At 45.6% G+C, this 18977-nt stretch overlaps 1 protein-coding gene across 1 annotated transcript in view; it reads left to right on the top strand.

Annotated features, from left to right (window-relative positions):
• The window catches only part of DNER (delta/notch like EGF repeat containing), a 339885-nt gene continuing 321138 nt past the window's right edge, over positions 231 to 18977 (top strand). Inside the window, exon 1 of the mRNA XM_021076495.1 lies at positions 231 to 1226. Within this exon, the coding sequence (XP_020932154.1) occupies positions 951 to 1226 (276 nt within the window). The 5' untranslated portion in view covers positions 231 to 950. The remainder of the gene's footprint in view (positions 1227 to 18977) is intronic.

Genomic DNA, 18977 nt, shown 5'->3' with positions numbered 1-18977 from the left:
GTTCTGGGCTGGGAGTCAAGTGACCCACTGGGGTCCAGTCCAGCCAGTCTGGGCCTCAGTTTCCTCCTCGATTCAGCGACAGGGTTGGACACCCTGATCCCGCGGCCTCTTTCAGCTCTCCCACGCCACAACCAGACATTTCTGAGTGGTGTGGCCGACTCCGCCCTCCGGGCAGGGCCCACGAGAAGAGAGACTCGGTCAGCACCAAGGACAAGGGCCTCGGGGCGCGCTGAGCGGACGCAAGGTCACTTCCTAGCAAGCCCCGCCAATCTGCAGCTGTCCGGGCGCTGGGGGTTCGGAGGTGGCGCGGGTGGGCTGTGTGTGCTGCTGGGGGACGTGTTGTGGGAGGGGGAGAAGCACCCCCGGGGAATGAAGTAAGGCTGGTCCTTGTTGCGGTCTCAGATTCTGCGCCAAGGGCCGGGGAAGGCTGCTGGCAGTCGCCAGCCCTGCCCCCGATCCTACCCCTGTCCCGCCTGTGGGGGACGCAACGCTGCTCCGCAGCTGGAGGCCGGGTGAAGTCCTCCCGGCGCCTGCGCTGACCTCCTCCACCCTCTTTTCTTCTGAGCCCCGCCTAGCTCCCCGCCAGGCCCGCGCCTCCACCACTGCCCCCCAGGGGTTCTTTTGGACACACCCACGACTCTGACGGCACCCCTCAGGGCGGGGGGCCTCCGAGGGCCTTTCTGTTTCACTGGCCCCAACTCCCTGTAGGGGAAGGGTCCCCACGCCCCTTTCCACCCCTGCCCGCCCTGAGCCCCGCCCCCGTTTGCCCCGCCCCATTTGCCCCGCCCACAGGCCCCGCCTGCCGTTGCCCCGGGAACCGCGGATCCGGCAGCTGCAGGAGGCGCCCGGCCCAGCCCAGCAGCTCTCGCCGCCACAGCCGCTGCTCGCGCGGTCACAGCCGCCACAGCACCTCAGCTCCGGCTCCCGCTCCTGCGCCCACTCCGTCGGCCATGCAGCCCCGCCGCGTCTCGGTGCCTGGTGCGCAGCTGCTGCCCGCTCCTGCCCTGCTGCTACTGCTGCTCGGCGCGGGGCCCCGCAGCGGCTGCCTGGCCAACCCGGTGCCTGCCGCGCCCCTGCCGGTGCCGGGGCCGTGCGCCGCGCAGCCCTGCCGGAACGGGGGTGTGTGCACCCCGCGCCCCGAGCCCGGCCCGCAGTCCCCGGCCACCGCCGGCGAGCCTGCCTACAGCTGCACCTGCCCCGCCGGGGTCTCGGGCGCCAACTGCCAGGTGAGTGGCGCGGCGGGCGCAGCGCGGAGTGCGGATCGGGGACCCACGGCTTCTCCCCTCCGGCCACTGAGCGCTGCCCGGCTCGGGGCTCCAGGGGGCCTGACTTGAGCTTCTTCCCCTTGGGGAAGCGGATGGATCTGGCTTCTCGGCCCGCGTGGACGCGAACCCCTGGGCGACCTTGCAAGAGTCGCTTTTCTGCCCACCTTGGTTCTCTGGTTGTGCCAGCCCCGTGCTCTCGGGGCGCCCCTCCTCCCTCCACCCGGGCCTGGCAGCCACCTTAGCCCTGGTACTCCCGGCACGACCATTAGCCACCAAGTGGCGCGCCCCTCTCGGCCCGGGCCGAGCCACGCTCGGCTAGAGCCAGATCTCGGTGCCAGCCCTGGCCGCGCAGAGGGGCCAGCTCTGAGCGACCCCTGCGGGATGTTCAGTGTCCAGGTGGCCCCCGCTCCCTGTTCTGCTGGACCCTGCGTGTGTCGAGGGTGAACCGTGTGGGAGGCAGGGAATGGCGGGCTCCTTGCCCGGTGGTCGGGCATTTTCCTTCCTTTCCAACACCCTTGAGGGTTCTAACACGGCAGCCGAAGGCCGAGAGGTCAGCTGCTTCCCCGCGGCCTGCGACCGGCCGTTTCTGAGCTTAAGAGGAAGTGTTGGATCGGTAGGAAGCATGCAAGGGGACGCTACGCTTGGGGCTCGGTCTGTCGCCTGCCCGGCCGAACGCTCCTGGAGGCGCACGTTTGGGGCGGGCAGCCAGGGCGTGAGCTGGGCACTGGGAAGCTTCGAGGAAGCGTGGGGGCAGTGCGAGGGGTGGATTTGGGATTTCCAGAGGACTTGGCAGATGATAATAGACGAGGCAGGTTTACAAGTTTGTTAAAGATGAAACCTACTACCTTATTCACATCAACATTTTCCGTAGGGGATTTGGTAGCGCTGTGTGTGCAGACAAAAAACCCCAAGTCTCTGTTCCAGGGCAGAGGCAAATAATGGATTTGCCTGAAGTGATTAAATTAAACCAAAGTGAATGTGTAACATATTTGGGAGCAAATACTTTATTTTATACATTTGGAGTGGAGGAGTTTGCTTCATATAAATTTGATAAAATGCCCCAAGAGTTACTTTGCAAATGCTTAAATGCACCACTTTTATTTGTGCGGGAAAGTGGCTGCATATGATATGTTGTGATTTGATATGGTAGGTTCCAGTTTTTTAATAGAGGTAAATGGGATTGAGAAGCATGACCTTGACAGTTTTTGCTATTTTCCAGAATCTTTGTTCCCTCTCATTCGTGAGTAGCAAGTTATCAAACGCAATCTATCTTTTCAATGCTCTGCTCTTCTTTGTTAACTGGCTCCAATAAGCTTTAATTCCCTCAAAGGGTATGAGGAGGAGGAGGAGTGTGTGTCATCTGACCCTGCCAGCAGGTTCAGGGCGTGGAGACTTTGGAGAAATGCCTGTTGGAGCCATAGGAACCATTAGGACAAAATCCTGCTTACCAAGTTCCCCTGTTGCTTGATGATTTATATGACTTTTACTGAAGAAATGGATTGCCCGAATGCTTCTGTCAAACCATTCTTATATTTATATGTCAGAAATCCATCCTTGAAAAAAAATTAGTTGATTTGGACTCAGAGTGTAGTAGAGATGGACCGGCCAAGGTAGGCTGGAATGCACTTCAGTTTAAGTACATGGGAAGAAAGACTGGACATTGAGAATTGTACCCAAGTCTGAGACTTTTGTGTGTGTGCGCGTGACTCTAAAAATACAAGCTTCAACAAAGGGAACAGCCTCCTTAGGGCTCCCTAAAGATGACTCAGGAAGAAGCGTAAATATTTTTTGTCCTAAGTAGTGGTTTGCCATATAATGTATTGATTCCAAAACGAGTCATGAACTAATACACAGATATTGCAGAACTAACCGGTTCAAAACGGATGCAGGTTTCTAGCTCCCAGCTGAGGCAGTCGTAGCTGTGTGAATGCTGCCCATCCGAAAAGAGGCAACACTGGCTGTCTCGAGTTCCAAGTTGAAGAGAGCTGGAGTAACTGTAATTCTAACGGGAAAGCTTAGCAAATTTGGAACCTGATGCGGCTTGGTTACCCAGAAGAACTTAACCGAGATGATTCAGAGCCTTCTAAGCCCATAAAAAATTGATTCCTGATCATTTTAATTTAATCTCTCATGATCTTGCAGTAAACAGTTGAGACTCTTTTTCTATATGGGGGAAAAAGAGATGCTCTCAATAGAGAAGTTAAACAGAGGGGAAAAAACCCCCTTACCCATACTCAATTACAGATAAAGGAAATGGATGTTAGCCATGGCAGACCGTGAGGTTGCTGAAACAGAACCACGCGCTCACTGGATAAACTGAAGATGGAATTTTACCTGTACGTGAAGAGAATTCTTTAAACAGCAAGTGCCGCCCCTCCCCCAACCGCCATTCAAACCTAATTCTGACTTTCCCCTTCTTCCTCCCTCCCTCCCTCCCTCCCTTCCTCTTTCCTTCCTTCCCTCCTTCCTTTTCTCTTCCTCTCTCTTTCTTCCTCATCTCTTCCTCTTCCTCCTCCCTCTCGCCTCCCCCCTTCTTATTTTACTTCTTGGTGTGTGTTGAAAATTAAGAAAGCCGTGAACCACGAATTAGGATGAAAATGGATTCAGGCTGTCTTCTGCTTTTGCATGGTCAGCTGACTGCGTTTTGGCCAAGGCCATGGGTCCGGGCAGTGCTTCCGTGTCACCTGATACCAGGAACTCACAGAATCTGGGAACGGTGTGATGGGAAGGGAGAAATGTGTGGGTTTGAAGTTGAGCTGCTGCCCTTAAGCCTGTTGTGACGGGTGATCTAAACCAAGTCTCGGCTTCCTCATCTTCCAGGATGGGATCTCCCTCACGGGGCTGGTGATAAAGGGTCTGATTTGAGTTTTTGATGTTGAACTGCTGACAGCTTTAAAGTCTACCTGTCTCTCTTCCTCTGCTGCCCGGATCTCGGCAAGCTGATAAGGCTAGGTGTTCTTTCCTTTGGTGCTGGTGAGAGCTTTCATGCAAGCCCCTGCCATGCTTAGGAGACATCTTTTCTAAGTCCTCTAACACTTAAACATATTACATCATGAGGATTCAGTGGATTCTAAGATGTGTGTGGAAATCCAGCTGACAGAGATGTGGTGATATTGATGACAGTAGTGATAATGATGACGGTTGCTAAGCCTTTTCGCAAGCACTTGCCCTGTGCCAGTCCTGTTTCGGGGGCTTTACAGACACAGCTCCCCAAACCTTGTGGTGTCCTAAGAGCTGAGCGCTGTCACCATCCTCATTATTTAGATGAGGTGCAGAAATTTTTTTTTTTTTTTTGGTCTTTTGTCTTTCTAGGGCCTACCAGAGGCACGTGGAGGTTCCCAGGCTAGGGGTCCAATCGGAGCTACAGCTGCTGGCCTACGCCTCAGCCACAGTAACTCTGGATCCGAACCTTGTCTGCAACCTACACCACAGCTCACGGCAACGCCAGATCCTTAACCCATTGAACAAGGCCAGGAATCGAACCTGTGTCCTCATGGATACTAGTTGGGTTTGTAAACCACCGAGCCACGATGGGAACTCTGAAGTGCAGAAATGTTAAATGACTGGCCCAAGGTCACCCTGCTGGTCACTAGTGCAAGATTTGAACCTGGTAGCTGGCTTGAAGGAGAGCTATGGAGTCTGAAGGATGCTGAGACAAAAGTCCAGCCCTGGCCCTTTTATTTTAAGCTGTGGGACCTTAAATAAACCTTATAACCTTTTTGAGTCTTATCAGCAAAAGGGGATGGAATGATTTTGGAGTCTGGTTTTGCTCGAAAACACCGGTTTTGCTCTGAAGGCAGCTTGTATGTGTGTGCCCAGCGGGAGTAGAAAGCTTCAGGAATGACAAAGATACCACAGATCACCTTATGCCACCTCTCAAGCAGTGTCACTTCACTCAGAGTTAGGATTCTGGGTCCTGGCTGAAGTTATTTTTACCATGATGACAAGCATAGGAACACTACATCAAAGACACGAAAATATTTCTGACGGATTTGAAAAAACTTCAAACTTCAAATTAAAAAAGAAATTGAGGGGCTGCTATTCTTGCCTTTCTGGTTCATTTGGGGAAGCAGGCAGGTATCAGAGGTGGCAGCTGCTGGACCACTTTTTCTTTTTGGGCGAGCGGTACAGGAACTCCTCCCTTCCATTGGGCCTTCCATCAAAGGTAGGGATTATTTAAATTTGTATTATTTTGTTTGTAAAGCCTTTTTATTTTAATGAAATAATTCTTTGCCAAACATTCAAGCAGTCAGTCACCTGCTTTTTTTTTTTTCTTGTCGTGTTCCCTAGGAATCTTATTCTTTGGGATTAGAATAAAAATGTGTCAGTTTCTGCACTTGTAGGAAAAAGGGGCTTGTGTAGCTGCTTTTTATGCAATTTTACCCACTAAGCTGATTCCATAATCCTCTCTCTGATTAAACATGCTAACTTGAAACAGTGGTTCTGCTTCGGATGAATCACCTTTTGATTGAAGTTTGCTAATAAATAATGACAAAGAATTCTAGTTCTTTGCACAGCATCAGCGTTCTCTGATGGACTTTTTGCACACACGCACCCACATACCTGCATGCACACAAACCTGCATTGTAATATGCGCAAAATGTCCTTTATTAGCTGTCATGAGATGTTGCTTCTTTCTCTGGCTTTTCTATTCACTTTCTGTGACCTGAGGAGAGTAATTGAACATCCCTGAACTTCAGTGTTCATCTCTCCAAAATGGGCTAATGCTGCTTTTCTTATTCTCTTTTTTGAAAAGATGAAATTAATAAATGGCAGCACAGTGAGGTTTTTTTCGATGAAGAGTTTGGGAAAGTGCATTTTAACATGTTTTTAAAAAATGAAGTGTTGCACAGATACAAGGCCTACTACTAGGACAAGGATTATATGTTTCTCATAGAAAATATAATTACACCAGTCTATTCAGGGTCTAAGGCGGTCTTCCTTCAATGAGCAGACTCAGCTTTATCTCCCTATTAGGATGAGTTACGCTACAATATCAGCTCTGAAAATGAAAATTTCATTGTTCTGAAATTTCAAGAAAAGTAGAGTTCTTTTTACTCTCAAATGGACAAGTAATTTCTCAGAAAATGCTCCGTGACATCATTTTGTTTTGAAATAAATGAGCAAATCCTTTGAACAATTTTAATAAAGGAAAGAAACTGTTGTTTTTCCCGATATTACTTAAATGGAGTGATTTTCTCATTTTGTTTATCTGGTGCATTCTTAGCAACATCATTTTTCTTAGCTTGGCCACCTGACAGGAAGGCATTTTTGTCTTCAGTGTCTTTTTGCTTAAGCTTCTCATGTGACCCGGTACCATCCGAAGTGGTTTTGTTCATGCCCTCATTTCACAGGCATCAAACAGGGCAGAAAACCTATCTGGAGCTGAAGGGTATTTGAGTCCGAAAACAGCCTTGGCTGAGTTGTATTTTTAGATCTCCTTACCGATTCGGGAGGCAGCTGTGGTCAGCGCTCCTGAACCCTGAAGCAAGGACTGCAGAATCTTGCCCCCCAAACAGGAAGCCCAAGAGCACAGGAAAGCACTGCGGGTAGAATTTTTTTTATGTTTCCCCCTTACCGCTTCATCTACGCTGGCGCCCAGCCCTGGCAGCATGTTAGAGTCTCCTGGGAACTTGGACAGAAACGAGTGCCTGGGTCCAACTGTCCCCCCCAAACACCCCTAGTTCTGACTTAATTGGTCTGGGTGGGGCCTGGGAACTTGTGACTTTTTCAAATGTCCTCCAGGTACTTCTATAGGAGGACCAGGCTGGAGAAGCCCCCAGTAGACTCTTGTCATCTCTCCTGCCCCTCACAGCATGTAGCACTCGGCAGAGAAAAAGGATACTGTCTGCCTGCTCTTGTTCCTTCTCACCCCCAAAGCATCCAGTTTCGAAGGGCCTTGAACTTCTGCCCACGTTCTCCTCCGATGGCAAAGGTGCTGTATCTCACAGTGGACTTGAGGTCTCTCAGAAAGAGAGCAGTGGATGGTGGGTGTCGGGGTGTTAAGTCCAGGTGTGGGGGTCAGACCTAGGCATCCAGCTCTGAGTGTCCTCAGATCAGTAGTTTTTCTGCAGCTTGGTTTCCTCATCTATGAAAACGAGACCTTGATGCCAACCTTGAAGGTTGTTGAGGTTTCAAAAAATATCTAGCCCTGCGACTGGCCAAGAGGAGATACCTAATAAAAGGGAGCCATTGTGCGTATCTACAATAGGAATCTTATTTATTTCATGCTTTTCCCTTGGACTGAAAAAATTTTTTTTTCGTTTCTTCCCTGCCTGATTTCCAAAGAGACTAAAATCCCACCAGGAGAGATTCATTTCTTTGGCTGCGCTGTATCAGATGCTAGGGTGCTGACTCCCCACAGCATTCACTTCTGTTAGTTCTTCCTTTGTACCCCCCCCCCCCTTAACCACATGGGGGCCTAAAGCAGTAATAGAACAGTGTGGGCTGAGCATGAGCTGGCCACCTAACCTTTCATGGAATTGTTCATTGCATCATTTGAACTCTGACCTGTCTTCGATCACCAATCACAGTGTGAGTCTGAGTGCACTTGTCTTTATGAGGGGCCTCTCCCCCCTCCCTGCTCCCCAGGGTGAGTGAGGGCAGAGCAGGACCCAGACAGGGCTGTAGCTTCAGGACTGTAGGAGCACCAGGCACCCGGACAGCAGATGGGCCCCCAGCCAAGAATGGTTTTAACGTTTTTAAATGTTTGGAAACAAATCCAAATAAGCATATTTCGGGATGCATGAAAATGTTCTGAAATTCAAATTTCAGTGTCCATCAGTAAGACTTTATGGAACATGGCCACGCCCATTCATTTCAGTCTTGTCTGCTCGTCTGCTCCATCCACAGAGGGGAGTAGTTGCATAAGATGGCCTGGATTACGAAGCTGAAAATACTTCTTTGGCCCAGGACAAAGGAAAAGGTTGGGTGAATGTTTCTGTAATCGCTGGTGGAAAGAATGTGTCTGTGTCTTTGTTTGACTTCGCTAAAGGCTGGTCCCCCTTCTCCTTTCCTCCTCCTCCCTCCGGCCCTTCTTCTCTAGGGTGTTGATAGCCAGGCTCTAGGGCCTGATGCTAAGGCTGGACAGTGATGGAGGGATAACAGAGCCTTTGTCTTCAAATTGCTTAAAATCTCGATAGTCATGCTACACAGGCTTTAACTCTTTTTTTTTTTTTAATTGTCTTTTTCTGGCTGTGGCATGCAGTGACTTGATGTGGGGTCTCAGTGTCCAGGCCAGGGATGGAACCTGGGTTGCAGCAGTGAAAGCACTAAATCCTAACCACTAGACCACCAGGGAACTCCCAGACTTTAACTTTTCATTGTACATCAGGCCTTGTTTAATGTTTGCACACTGTGGTTAGTTTACTTCCAGGGAGGCATGTGCTATTGGGAAAGGAAATGCTAGCTGTAGGATTTGGGTATGAATTCTGAGGTTTAGAATCCCCACCCAGTCACGACAAGCTTATGAGCTTTCCTAACCCTGATTCCCCATTCATTCATAGGCTGGTTGGAAGAGTAGAGAGAGTAGCTTGTAAAACCCCCTGCTTTTTTTTGTAAAAGCAGATCCCACTCTCCATTTCATGGTTAAGGAGACTTACCTGGGGTCGTACAGCTGGGTGACCACCACTTGGGGGTCTGGCCCCCAGTGCTGTGGCTTCTAATGTAGTGTTTTTACTATTATTACACTATACTTGCCTCAAACTGCTCTGAGTTTGTGACTTTCAAAGTGCGTGCTGGAGGGGAACAGCAGAAGAAAAATTGGCCATGGGAATTCTCGTCGTGGCTCAGTGGTTAACGAATCCGACTAGGAACCATGAGGTTTCGGGTTCGATCCCTGGCCTTGCTCAGTGGGTTAAGGATCCAGTGTTGCTGTGAGCTGTGGTGTAGGTCCCAGATGTGACTCAGATCCCGTGTTGCTGTGGCTCTGGTGTAGGCTGGCGGTCACAGCTCCGATTCCACCCCTAGCCTGGGAGCCTCCATATGCTGCGGGTACGGCCTTAGAAATGGCAAAAAGACAAAAAAAAAAAAAAAAAAAAAATTGGCCATGGCTCCATTTCTGGTGATTCTAGTTCCTGTAGAGATGCTTTGGATCTATGTAATGTTCAGGTTTTTCTTCCTTAAGAGAGAGAAAGGGCATAGGGCTTTAGCAAAAGAGTGGGGGTTTGGGCAGTGAAATGTGTCCTTAAAAGAAAGGTGCTTGAAAAGAGAAACGTCTGCTATCTTTTGCTAACAGTTCCTGAAAGCCAGCACGTCCTTTAGAATCTCCGTGCCGGCGCTTATCTGCTGCTTGTAGTTTTTAAAGGAGCGTTTGTACTTGCTTTTGGGTTTCAGAGGCAGATTGAAACTCCTTTATGGAAGGCATCTTGTGGTGGAAGTAATCCCATGAGATGAGAAGGAGCTCGTCCCCGTTTCCGAGGTAGACCAGAACCCCAGAGTCCAGTAACCGGGCTGCTGTCTGCCTAGAGGAAGGACAGCCCCTTAAAGATGATGGCCAGTTTCTCACAGTGCACAGGTCGCACTTCCCACGGTTTTTCTTTGGAGCAAAATCCCACCCTTAATTTTCAAGCAAAATGGAACGCATTTAAATAGGAAAAAAATGTTAAATACATCTTCAGTCTATTGCCCAAGAAAGGGAAGACTTTATATAGGAAACATGAAAAGTAAAGCAAATTCTCTAACTTCAAACCATCCTCCCCAATGATTCCTTACACAAAGGATTTTCAGACTCTTTTATAAACATTAAGCTATGGAGTTCCCTGGTGGCTTAGTGGGTTAAGGTTCTGGTGTTGTTACTACCGTGGTTTGGGTCACTGCTGTGGCTTGGGTTCAATCCACAGCCTGGCAACTTCCATATACCATGGGTGTGGCCAAGATAAAAATAAAAATTAAGATATAGTTTACATACAGTAAATGCTTAAAAGTATTGAGTTCTGTGATTTTTGAAACATAGTTGTGTAACTGTCACCACATTCAGGCAGTAGGATGGCTCATCCCTTTTATAAATTTCCTCATGGCCCTTGGCAGAACCCTCTCCCCAGCCCCATCCTCTGGTCTCTGCTGATCTGATTTCTCTCCTTCTAGTTTTGCCATTTCCAGAACATTATATAAAGTAAATCACACAACACGTGTGCTTCTTCCACTTAGTGTAATCCTTTTGAGCTTGATCCCTGTGGCTGCTCGCATCAATAGTTTCTTTTTATTGCTGAGTAGTATTCCATTGTGTGGATATACCACAATTTTGTTTATCCTATCACTGATTGATGACATTTGGGTTGTTTGCAGCTTTTGGTGATTATAAATAAAGATTCCTTCAATGTTCACGTACAGGTCTTTAAGGGGATGTGTCTTCATTTCTTTTTAGTAAGTACCTAATGGTGGGATTGCTGGATAGTGTGGTAAGTTCATGTAAAACTTCCTAAGAAGCTGCCAAGCTGTTTCCCAGGATGGCTATGTCATCCTGCATTCCCAACAGCATTAAATGAGAGTTCCAGCTGTTTGCATCCTTGTTGGTTCTTGGTATTGTTGGTGATTTAGATTTTAGTTATTCTGTTAGGTGTGTAGTGGGATTATGTTATGGGGTTAATTTGCATTTTCATGACAGTTTATGATGTTGAACATTTTTTATGTGTTATTGCTCATTCATACCATTTCTTTGAAGAAATATTTGTTCGAATGAGTTGTGAAAGTTTTATGTTTTAGATCCAAATCCTTTATTCTGTTTGTGACTTGTAGATATTTTCTCCCAATCTGTGACTTGTCTCTTTTATTTTCTTGACAGTGTCTTTTTTTTTTTTTTTGTCTTTTTTGTCTTTTTGTTGTTGTTGTAGTTGTTGCTATTTCTTGGGCCGCTCCCACGGCATATGGAGGTTCCCAGGCTAGGGGTCGAATCGGAGCTGTAGCCACCGGCCTACACCAGAGCCACAGCAACGCCGGATCGTTAACCCACTGAGCAAGGGCAGGGACCGAACCCGCAACCTCATGGTTCCTAGTCGGATTCGTTAACCACTGCGCCAGAACGGGAACTCCCTTGACAGTGTCTTTTTAAGGGCATACTTTTACTAGCCATGAAGTCTAATTTATATATATTTTTTTATTTTATGATTTGTGCTTTTTCATGTCATAAGAAATCTTTGCTTAACCCAAGGTCACAAAAATTTCACCCTATGCTTTCTTCTAGAATTGTACTGTTTTGGGAGTACATTTAGGTCTTTGACCTGTTTAGAGGTGATATTTGTATTTGTTTGTAGTGCAGTGGATGAGCAGTTTTAATTCTTGGCATATGGATATCTAATTGTTCCAGAAACATTTGTTGACAAGACTGTCTGCCTCCACTGAATTACTCTGGCACCTTTGTGGAAAATCTTCTGCTATACACATGTGGGTCTGTTTTATTTCATTCCAATGACTTTCTGTATCTATCCTTTTGCCAATTTCATACCATCTTGATTACTGTAGTTATCTTAGAGTAAGTCTGGAAATCAGGTTGTGTGAGTCCTTTAAATTCATTGAGATGACATAGAATTCCAAGAATCAGGACACCAGATCACACCTCAGTAGAATCTACAGACGGCTTCAAGAGTATGTAGGTGTCTTGATATGCCAACTTTTATATGTATATATTCTCCTGGGGGAAGGCTCACAGGAGAGCCTTTAATGAGATTCTTGAGATTCTCATGTGGTCTCATGAGATTCTTGAAGAAGTCTTCCACCAACAAAAGAACCCCTGGAACAGAGGAAGAAGCAGCTAGTTAAACACATGGGACACCTCTGGCCATGGACTAAAGCATGTCCCAAGAACCAGCCTGAGACCATGAAGTAGGCCCAAAAGAGGGGTGCCAGACAAAATATAAAATGCTCAGTTAAATTTGAAATTCTGATTAGAAATGAATTTTTTTTCTATATGTCTCAAATATTGCACATTGTTTCTCTGAAATTCAGATTTAACTTGGAGTACTGTATTTTTAATTTGCTCAATCTGGCAACCTTACTCGAAAAGCCTAACTAATCCCTGCGTTGATTCCCAGCTTTGTTCTGAAGGCTTCGTCAATGGCTATTTAAATTCTTGCCAAATAATTACATGAGGCAAATTTTATTAACTTGCATTTAAAACATTAATGTAGCTCATACTTTTATAGCTTCATGGGCCCTCTTAAGAGAGGCATCAAACTGTGTTAGGGCATTCAAAACCTGTAAAAAGATAGTGAAAAAGGCCCATTGGTGAAAGTTATCTATCTTACTGCACCTCTTCTGCTAATCTTGTGCCTCTGCAGTAGTCTCTGTTCCCGTTTTGGTGTGTAGCTCTACATTTTCCTCTCTACGTATAAACATATATGAAGCATATGTAAATAGTCATATATCCATTCTATATAAAAATGAATTCATCTTATGCATACTGTTCTGCAACTTTCTTTTTTTTTTTTTTCCTTTTAGAGCTGCACCCGAGGCATCAGGAGGTTCCCAGGCCAGGGGTCTAATCCTACGCCAGAGCCATAGCTACACGGGATTTGAGCCTCGGCTATGACCTACACCACAGCTCATGGCAATGCCGGATCCTTAACCCACTGAGCGAGGTCAGGGATCGAACCTGCAACCTCATGGTTCCTAGTCGGATTTGTTAACCACTGCGCCATGACGGGAACTCCCATGCAACTTTCTTCTTCTTAATCTATTTTGAACACCTTACGACTTCATAAAAAAAAGCAAACTCGTTCTTTTTGATGGCTGACTAGTCTTCCATTGTGTGAATAGTTCTGTATTCAGTCCTTATTAAAGCACACTATTTCCATTTTTCCATTATAAATAATGTTGCAATGACTGTAGAGATAATATGCATGCAGTGGCATATATGTGTGTGTAGGTATGTATCAAAAGTTAGATACATTAAACATTTTAATACGTATTGCTAAATTTCACCCAAAACGATTAAACAATTTTGCTTATTTGCTAATAGCATATGAGAATGCCTGTTTCCTCACATTTTTGTCAATACTGTCATCTGAGTTTTAGTTTTGTATGTTAACTGATAGGTAAAACATGGTATCTCATTGGGTCTCTTTGCATTTTAAAAATTATGAATGAGGGAGAGCATTTTTACGAATTGCCATTCTTATTTTTGCCAAATTCTCTTTTGAGTTGCTCATTTTAAAAATTGATTTGCAGTAGCTCATTATTAATGAGGAAATTAGTCCTTTGTCCTTTGTGGTGTTAATATTTTCCCTCTATCTTTTTTTCTTTTGACTCTGCTTATGCTCATTGTTTTATAGCTTATAATTTTTGGCTCTTATTTAGCCAAACCCATCAATGGGGTGGTTGATAATTTTTTTTTAGTATATTATTTAATTTATTCTTTTTTTATAATTTTTTTTTTCCCACTGTACAGCAAGGGGATCAAGTTATCCTTACATGTATACATTTTTCCCCCCACCCTTTGTTCTGTTGCAATATGAGTATCTAGACATAGTTCTCAATGCTGCTCAGCAGGATCTCCTTGTAAATCTATTCTAAGTTGTGTCTGATAAGCCCAAGCTCCCGATCCCTCCCACTCCCTCCCTCTCCCATCAGGCAGCCACAAGTCTATTTTCCAAGTCCATGATTTTCTTTTCTGTGGAGATGTTCATTTGTGCTGGAAATTAGATTCCAGTTATAAGTGATATCATATGGTATTTGTCTTTGTCTTTCTGACTCATTTCACTCAGTATAAGAGTCTCTAGTTCCATCCATGTTGCTGCAAATGGCATTATGCCATTCTTCTTTATGGCTGAGTAGTATTCCATTGTGTATGTATACCACCTCTTCCGAATCCAATCATCTGTTGATGGACATTTGGGTTGTTTCCATGTCTTGGCTATTGTGAATAGTGCTGCAATGAACATGCTGGTGCATGTGTCTCTTTTAAGTAGAGTTTTGTCCGGATATATGTCCAAGAGTGGGATTGTGGGGTCATATGGAAGTTCTATGTAAAGATTTCTAAGGTATCTCCAAACTGTTCTCCATAGTGGCTGTACTAGTTTACATTCCCACCAGCAGTGCAGGAGGGTTCCCTTTTCTCCACAGCCCCTCCAGCACTTGTTATTTGTGGACTTATTAATGAGGGCCATTCTGACTGGTGTGAGGTGGTATCTCATGGTTGTTTTGATTTGCATTTCTCTTATAATCAGTGATGTTGAGCATTTTTTCATGTGTTTGCTGGCCATCTGTATATCTTCCTTGGAGAACAGTCTATTCAGGTCTTTTGCCCATTTTTCCATTGGTTGATTGGCTTTTTTGCTGTTGGGTTGTATAAATTGCTTGTATAGTCTAGAGATTAAGCCCTTGTCGGTTGCATCATTTGAAACTATTTTCTCCTATTCTGTAAGTTGTCTTTTTGTTTTCTTTTGGGTTTCCTTTGCTGTGCAAAAGCTTTTCAGTTTGATTAGGTCCCATTGGTTTATTTTTGCTCTTATTTCTATTGCTTTGGGAGACTGACCTGAGAAAATATTCATGATGTTGATGTCAGAGAGGATAGTCTTTTTGTCTTTTTAGGGCCGCATGTGGCATATAGGGTTCCCAGCCTAGGGGTCTAATCAGAGCTGTTGCTGCCAGCCTCCGCCAGAGCCACAGCAACTCCAGATCTGAGCCTCATCTTCGATCTACACCACAGCTCACGGCAACGCCGGATCCTTAACCCACTGATCAAGGGCAGGGACCGAACCCGCAACCTCATGGTTCCTAGTCGGATTCGTTAACCACTGCGCCACGATGGGAACTCTGCAACGCCGATTCTTACCCCATTGAGGGAGGCCAGGGATCAAACTGGGAACCTCATGGTTCCTGTCAGATTTGTTAACCACTGAGCCACGATGGGAACTCCTATTTTTTCTTTTTAACAGCCACACCTGCTGCATATGGAAGTTTCCGGGCTAAGGGTTGAATCAGTGCCGCAGGCACTGGCCTATGCCACAGCTACAGCAATGCCAGATCTGAACTGCATCTGAGATCAACCCTGCAGCTTGCAGCAACACTGGATCCTTAACTCACCGATCAAGGCCAGGGATCGAACCCTTGTCTCACAGATAATATGATGGGTTCTTAACCCTTTGAGCCACAGTGGTAACGCCCTAGAATTCCTATGTTTGATACCCAGTGCTACATTGTACAGTACTTTGAGATTACCCAATGTGAGCCAGGAGTTTGGTTTCAAAGAATTCCATTTTGGCCAAGATTTATATTGATAGGACTAACTTATTTTCTTTTAAGAATGTGTAATTAAACACGGCCCCAGTTTATGCCTATTTTGAGAAGAGTTGGCATAGATTTTCTAAATTATATTTAAATACTTGTAATCTGTCTTGACTTTTTTTGAAGCTGAAACACTGCAACTGTTTTATTAAGATGCTTCATTAATTTTTTTAAAAAGAGCTGCTCAGCACATTTCCCCTTTAATAATTGGCATGGTTGTCTTAGCATTTTGTTAAAATCACCAAGTTAATTTTAATGGCATTATTGGATTATAGAGTATTTCTTAGAAGTTCTTAATAGTGTAAAGGTCTGATTTCAAAAAGCGTTCTTGATCCAGGCTTGGGCAGAAAAAGGCTCATCTTAATATTCAGCAAAATGCAAATTTCCTTTCCGCTTTAATCTCCATGTTATATTTTTAGCACTTTTCCCCTTGAGAACAACCACGTTTCTCCCAACCAGGAATTTTTTGTGGTCCTCTATCTTTATTTTTACACTTTTACATTGGCCATTGGCTTTTTTTTTTTTTTTTCTTTCTTCTGGTTGTGCAAAAGGGAATTCTTTTATTTCTGTCAAAAAACCTCATAATAAGAGAAATAATCAGAGAGACAGAGAAATGAGAACTAATATTAGCATTTCTCTAAGGCCTAAATCAACTCTCAGCTAGAGAAAAGTAAATTTAATATTATGTTTTTCTTTTGCTAGGAGAAGGTAGGACGGGGTGGGTTGAGGATTTGGGGCTATAGCGACTGAAAGGGAAATCACTCTTCTTTTTGTTTCTTAAGGAACAAAAAACCTGTTATTATGATCAGCCTTGAGAGTGTCAAAAAAGGAAGCTCACAGCGATGCTGACACCTTTGAAAAAATCTTTGCTGTGAGATTTCCTCGCTTCCTTCGCCTTTGGCGGCCCCTCCAGATGTTTTGTGTGGTTGGAGGAGGCTTTTTTCGAGCAGAGCCTGTGCGAGTTTAGAAGTCGAGAGCCCTTTTTCCTGACCTGGGCTTTTCCTCGTGGCATATGAGTACGTGTGCTTCCTTTGTTCTTTCTCCCTCACGTTTGGAAAAATGGTCCACGTGCAGTGTTGTCTGGGGGATGGAGAACAGTAGATGCCGAGGCCCTTGACAGGGACGGTGATGTTGGGTTCCCTGCCTCTCCTCTCCTTCCTTTTCCATGTGTATCCCTTAAAAAAGGCCTCCTTGGTGAAGATGGGTTTTCTTTCTTCCAGAAAGGGCGGCGGTGGGGGGGGGGGGCTTTTTTCTTCTGGGCTCCCGCCCGCTTGCTTCCTTGATAGATCCTGCAAATGAAGGGGTGCTTGCCTCTAGCTGCAACCCCCTAAATAGAAACCTGGAAAGAAGCCTACATACAGAGAGTTCCAGCCTTCCATTCTTAGGCCTCTGACCACAGGGCGCTGGAAGGAGCTTTAATGCATCGAAAGGCTCATTAATGGCCTTGCGTGCATTGCCACAGAGAGAGAGTAAAAGGCCTGCTGTTTCCTGTGGCTTCTTGTAATCCCGTGTGGCCTGTATCATATACCATCCCACGTATTTCCATAGGATCTGTGTTATCTTTTTTAAAAAATTTAATTGGGGCATAGTTGATTTACAACATTGCATTCGATTCAAGTTTATAGCAAAGTGGGTCAGTAATACATACACATGGATCTGTTCTTTTTTCCCACATAGGTTATTACAGAACATTGAGCAGACTGCCCTGTGCCGTACAGTAGTCCTTGTCAGTTAACTGTCTTGTGTAGAGTGGTGCTTTTTTTTTTTTAATCCCATCCTCCCAATTTATCCCTTTCCCTCACAGTTTCCCCTTTGGTAACCCTAAGTTTGATTTCAAAATCTGTGAGTTTGTTTCTGTTTTATAAATCAGTTCTTGTGTATCATTTTGTATTAGAGTCCACATATAAGTGATATCATATGATATCTGTCTTTCTGACTTACTTCACTTAATATGGTAATCTCTAGGTCCATTCATGTTGCTGCGAATGGTATTATTTCATTCCTTTTTATGGCTGAATAATGTTCCACTGTATATATGTACCACATCTTCCTGATCCATTTCTCTGTCAATGGACATTTAAGTTGCTTCCATGTTTTGTCTCTTGTAAATAGTGCTGCAGGGAGTTCCCCTTGTGGCTCAGTGGTTAATGAATCTGACTAGGAACCATGAGGTTGCGGGTTCGATCCCTGGCCTTGCTCAGTGGGTTAAGGATCTGGCGTTGCTGTGAGCTGTGGTGTAGGTTGCAGACGTGGCTCGGATCCCGCGTTGCTGTGGCTCTGGTGTAGGCCGGCGGTCACAGCTCCGATTCAACCCCTATCCTGGGAACCTCCATATGCTGCGGGATCGGCCCAATAAATCGCAAAAAGACCAAAAAATAAAAATAAATAAAAAATAAATAGTGCTGCAGGGAACATGGGGGTGCATGTATCTTTTAAAATTCTGGTTTTCTCTGGATAGATGCCCAGGAGTGGGATTGCTGGGGCTCTGTGTTATCTTAAATCTTTTTTTTTTCATTGAGGCAAATTCACATGATAGAAAAGTAACCATTTTAAGGTGAATAATTCAGTGGCATTTAGTACATTCACAGTGTTGTGCAATCAACATCTCTGGTTCCAAAACATTTTTGTTACCCCAAAAGGTTGTACCCATTAATCAGTTGCTGCCCATTCCCCCAATCCTTAGCAGCCACCAATCTGCGTTCTATCTCAATGGATTTAACCATTCTTGATATTTCATATACATGGAATCATACAATATGTGACCTGTGGTGTGTGGCTTGTCACTTAGCAGAATGCTTTTGCGAGTCTTCCACATTATTGCATGTATCAGCACTTCATTCCTCTTTGTGGCTTCATTCCTACTGATGGACATTCGGGTTGTTCAGCGTTTGGCTATTGTGCCTTGTGCTCCTGTGAACGAGCTTGTCCATGTAATTGTTTGAGTACCTGTTTTCAGTTATTTGGGGCATATGTATAGAAATAGAATTGCTGGGTCAGATAGCAATTCTATATTTAACTTTTTGAGGCACTGCCAAGTGCCTTTCCCTCTGTGTTTTCTTCTTATACAAGTGAAGCCCCAGGATCCTGCCTGGGATGGTTACTTACAAACTCATGTCTTATTGCTGCTCTCCTTGTCCAGGCTCGTAGCATCCCAAATACTCCATTTCTGATCTGGTCTGTGGCCCCAGTTCTCATGATGCTCTGCTTGCCCTGCCTCATCGTCTCCTCATGAAAGCGCCCAGCCCCCCATGGCACCCTCCCAGGGAGGCCTTGCCCTGTCCTCTGGCTCAGCCTGGGCCCTGTGCTACTTGCCCCCCATCCCAGTGAGTCATACCTCATTCTAGTGCCTGTCACCTGCTGAGCTTTAGGTGAAATAGAGAGCTAGCCAGGGGCACTTGAGCCACTGTGAATAGGTGGCCCTAGATGTCATTGGTCCCGTTGCTTCATTTCAGAAAACCGAGGCCAGAAAGTTGGAAAAACAATGCAAGGCCT

This window comes from Sus scrofa, chromosome 15 (genome assembly GCF_000003025.6).
Source record: "Sus scrofa isolate TJ Tabasco breed Duroc chromosome 15, Sscrofa11.1, whole genome shotgun sequence".
NCBI lineage: Eukaryota > Metazoa > Chordata > Mammalia > Artiodactyla > Suidae > Sus > Sus scrofa.
The sequence above is the reverse complement of the archived record's forward strand: the minus strand, read 5'-3'. Positions and strand labels throughout refer to the sequence as shown.